Source organism: Microcebus murinus, chromosome 13 (genome assembly GCF_040939455.1).
Source record: "Microcebus murinus isolate Inina chromosome 13, M.murinus_Inina_mat1.0, whole genome shotgun sequence".
Classification (NCBI taxonomy): Eukaryota; Metazoa; Chordata; class Mammalia; order Primates; family Cheirogaleidae; genus Microcebus; species Microcebus murinus.
Window position 1 is genome coordinate 3,904,676 of NC_134116.1, and position 3,986 is coordinate 3,908,661.

At 34.2% G+C, this 3,986-nt stretch overlaps 1 protein-coding gene across 1 annotated transcript; it reads left to right on the plus strand.

The window, feature by feature from the left end:
* Window positions 1-266: 266 nt before the first annotated feature.
* LOC105864413 (olfactory receptor 14A16) lies at window positions 267-1,223 on the plus strand. Its single transcript, XM_012752285.2, has one exon. The coding sequence runs from the start codon at window positions 267-269 to the stop codon at window positions 1,221-1,223; it is 957 nt and encodes a 318-aa protein (XP_012607739.2).
* The last annotated feature ends 2,763 nt before the right edge of the window (window positions 1,224-3,986 follow it).

Here is a 3,986-nt window from a genome sequence, read left to right on the forward strand (position 1 = left end):
ACAATGACACATTTATGTTAACTGAAACCAAATTGTTCCAATAACACAAAATTAATCAGGAAATTATTGGTGATCAAAGCACCATTTAGGAAGTGATGGAAGTTATTTTCGTGGTAAAGGCACATGTGATTAGTGCATGTGTATGTGTCTAAATCGCTTATATATACCTGTTTCAGTATACAATATAATATGTATATTTAAAATTTAAACACTAGACATTGATTTTATTCCCATCTCCTTTGTTTTTCCTACAGATTATTCCTGCAATGACAAATCTCACAGCTGTGACTGAATTTATGCTCATGGGGTTTTCTAGCAATCACAATATGTACATTTTGCATTCAGTGCTCTTCTCGTTGGTATACATGTGTGCCCTGATGGGGAATGTGCTCGTTATCATGGTCACAACTTTGGACCATCATCTCCACACTCCCATGTATTTCTTCTTGAAGAATTTATCTTTCTTGGATCTCTGCCTTATTTCAGTCACTGCCCCCAAATCCATTGCCAATTCTTTGATAAACGACAACTCCATTTCATTCCTCGGCTGTGTTTCCCAGGTCTTTCTGTTGCTTTTTTCAGCATCTGCAGAGCTGATCCTCCTCACAGTGATGTCCTTTGACCGCTATGCTGCCATATGCCACCCCCTGCACTATGACATCATCATGAACAGAGGCACCTGTGTGCGGGCGGCAGCTGTATCTTGGCTGTACGGGGGTCTGATTGCTGTGATGCACACAGCTGGTACCTTCTCCTTATCTTACTGTAGGTCCAACATGGTCCATCAGTTCTTCTGTGACATTCCCCAGTTATTAGCTATTTCTTGCTCAGAAAATTTAATGAGAGAAATTGTGCCCATCTTCATTAATGTGGTTTTGGATTTCTGCTGTTTCATATTCATCATCATTACCTATGTCTGTATCTTCTCCACTGTCAAGAAGATTCCTTCCACAGAAGGCCAGTCGAAAGCTTACTCCACTTGCTTTCCCCACCTGGTAGTGGTTGTATTATTTCTTTCCACTGGTTTCATTGCTTATCTGAAGCCACCTTCAAGATTTCCTCTTATTTCTGACCTTGTAATTTCTGTGTTCTATACCATGATGCCCCCAGCCTTGAATCCCATCATATACAGTTTAAAAAACAAGGCCATGAAGATGGCTCTACAGATGTTGATAGAGGAAATCTCACCAAAAAGTAAAAGCTCACATTTTTCCTTTCATTAGTAGATACCATCTACAACTTATACCTATTAGTCATTTTTTCTTCCAAATTTTATAAGTAAAATTTTTAAAAGAAAAATGAGAGCAGCTCCATCATTAGGAATTTTCCTTGGGAAATTAATTACATTTTGTCTATTCTTAAGTAAAACCTTAAATTTCTACAATTATGGATCCATTTTCCAAATCCCTTCTTGGGTGGTGTTCAATTCATAAGCTGAATCTATTAACTATTCTATTAATTATTTTTAATATGTTGTAAGACATATGCTCGTTTAGAACTCATTTTCTCACATTAACAATTTTTATTAAAGAAGCAGCAGCAGCAACAAAAAACCTAACTCGACTTTCTTATGACATAACTGATTCAACTTTAAAAATTGTATAATTGGCACATTATTGATATTTGATCCATGTATTGACTTACTATTTAAATATCATTGTGGGGGATAAGATAAATGAGGTGAACTCACTCAAAAATTCTTTTGAATGAGAAATTATCTTTCCTTCTATATAGTCATTTTGGGTTTTGGTCAAGGGGCAAATAGAAAATATACATTAAATGAATCTTACCAGAGAAAGGCATCAGACCCCACAGGAACAAAGGAACTATGATTGAAGCCAGGTAGTGAAATGAATATTAATTTGTGCAGATGATTTCTTTAGTCCTAACATAATAACTATGCTTTCTTGATACTACAGAAATTTCTAAGTGCAGAAATAAATAAGTATATAAATAACATGTTTTAGAAGATTCACATATATATATTGTTTAGATATTTATTTTAATTATAGTTATTTTGAGATTTCCCTTTAGTCTTTATAATTATATTTTGAAACTTATTGGTAGATTTTCTGCTAGATAGATTTCTCTGCAGATATCTGATACATTCATCAATCTTTCTTCTAGTATTAGACATGTTGTTTCTTGTATCATGGAGGAATATATAAATTGTTTTTCTCCTGCAGCATCTGTACTACAAATTTCAGGTTCTAAATGACTATGAAATGTTATGAAATGTGGAGCTGTGTATTTATAATGCTATTTTTCTAAAGTAAATCTTTGGAGCACATAGTTATGTCTCCACATATTTCATAATATTTAGTATATATTAGGTCCATGAAACTATTTCTTAACTATATATATATATGTGTGTGTGTGTGTGTGTGTGTGTGTGTGTGTTTTCCACAATGACTGAATCCATTCAGATTTTGTAATGACATTCCTATATTAACTGCATGGGGCATTTTTTTCACATAGAGATGTGATATAGGGATTGCTTCAATTTAATATTTATTTACCATGCAGAGGAACATGCTTATTTAATTTTTTCAGTCATATAAATCATCTTTTCATATATTTTGTTCATTTATCTGCCCTGTCATAACATTTGTGGTTAACTTGAATGTGCTTTTATAAAATTATAGACACTAACGTCTACTACAAGTATTTTTATCTGTAGTTGCCCCTTTAGTTATACTTACATTTTAAAAAATTTAACACAATTTTTTTTTTGAGACAGAGTCTCACTCTGTTGCCCAGGCTAGAATGCCATGGTATCAGCCTCGCTCACAGCAACCTCAAACTCCTGGGCTCAAGTGATCCTCCTGCCTCAGCCTCCTGAGTAGCTGGGACTACAGGCATGCACCACCATGCCTGGATAATTTTCTCTATACATTTTTGGTTGTCCAGATAATTTCTTTCTATTTTTAGTAGAGACAGAGTCTCAGTCTTGCTCAGGCTGGTTCTCAAACTCCTGACCTCGAGAAATCCTCCTGCCTCGGCCTCCCAGAGTGCTAGGATTACAGGTGTGAGCCACTAGGCCTGGCCAAAAATTTAACACAAAATTATTTAACAGAAACCTCCAATAATTATGGAATTATATCTATCAAATTATTTCCTTGTGATATCAATAGCTTCTAATTGATAATGTTGATTCATCACATTTAAGACACATTCTTTTGTAGCATTTTCATTTAATAAGCATAGATGACTGTGTATATACTGACGTCAACATGACATACATTTTGTTGTCCTGGAAGACTTAAAGGAAAACAGAAAATATATTCCTGAATGTTGAAAAATGTTTATTAACCAAGTTCTTTGTTATAGTGAATTAACATAAATGGCAAATTACAATTTTGAGGTATATGTTTAATTCTCCACTATCGAAAAGAATTTATTTTTATATCTTAAATATTTGTTTTATATATTCTTAGGTTATATTTCAAGTTTCATTAATTTCACTCCTAGTTTAGAAAAAAGGATTGTAACTTAGGGGTTTGTAAAATACCTTTCATGGAGTGACATTAATAAAGTGATGGAATACAAAACTTCAAGGGTCCTTCTAACCACAAAAAATAATAAATAAACTGGAAGAATGGTCAGTGTCTTCAGAGACTCTATAAATTAACCAAAAGTTTGCAGCAATTTGAGGAATACTAAGAAAACAACAACAACAAAAACTGAACAACAGAGAACTCTGTACCGTTTCAATCACCCTGTCCTCACTCCCTACTCTCTCACACACACTCTAGCTCTGTGTTGACTTTGAAGACACCTTCTACAGCACAGGCATCCAGTGCTGGAGGGAGAAGAATGGACCTTTTCTTATAAATTATGTTTCTTTTTTTTTTTAATTGATCTTTCTGAGGACCAACTCAAAGCACTTACATTTACTTTATCTAAGGAGGAATTCCCCCAGTGCGGAGTAAGTTACCCAAGGAATGTTCATTGAAAATATTTAGAGGCTGATGCACTAGTCACTG

Coding starts and splice junctions, on each gene's coding strand:
- LOC105864413 (XM_012752285.2), top strand. CDS start 267: ATGACAAATCTCACAGCTGTGACTGAATTTATGCTCATGGGGTTTTCT.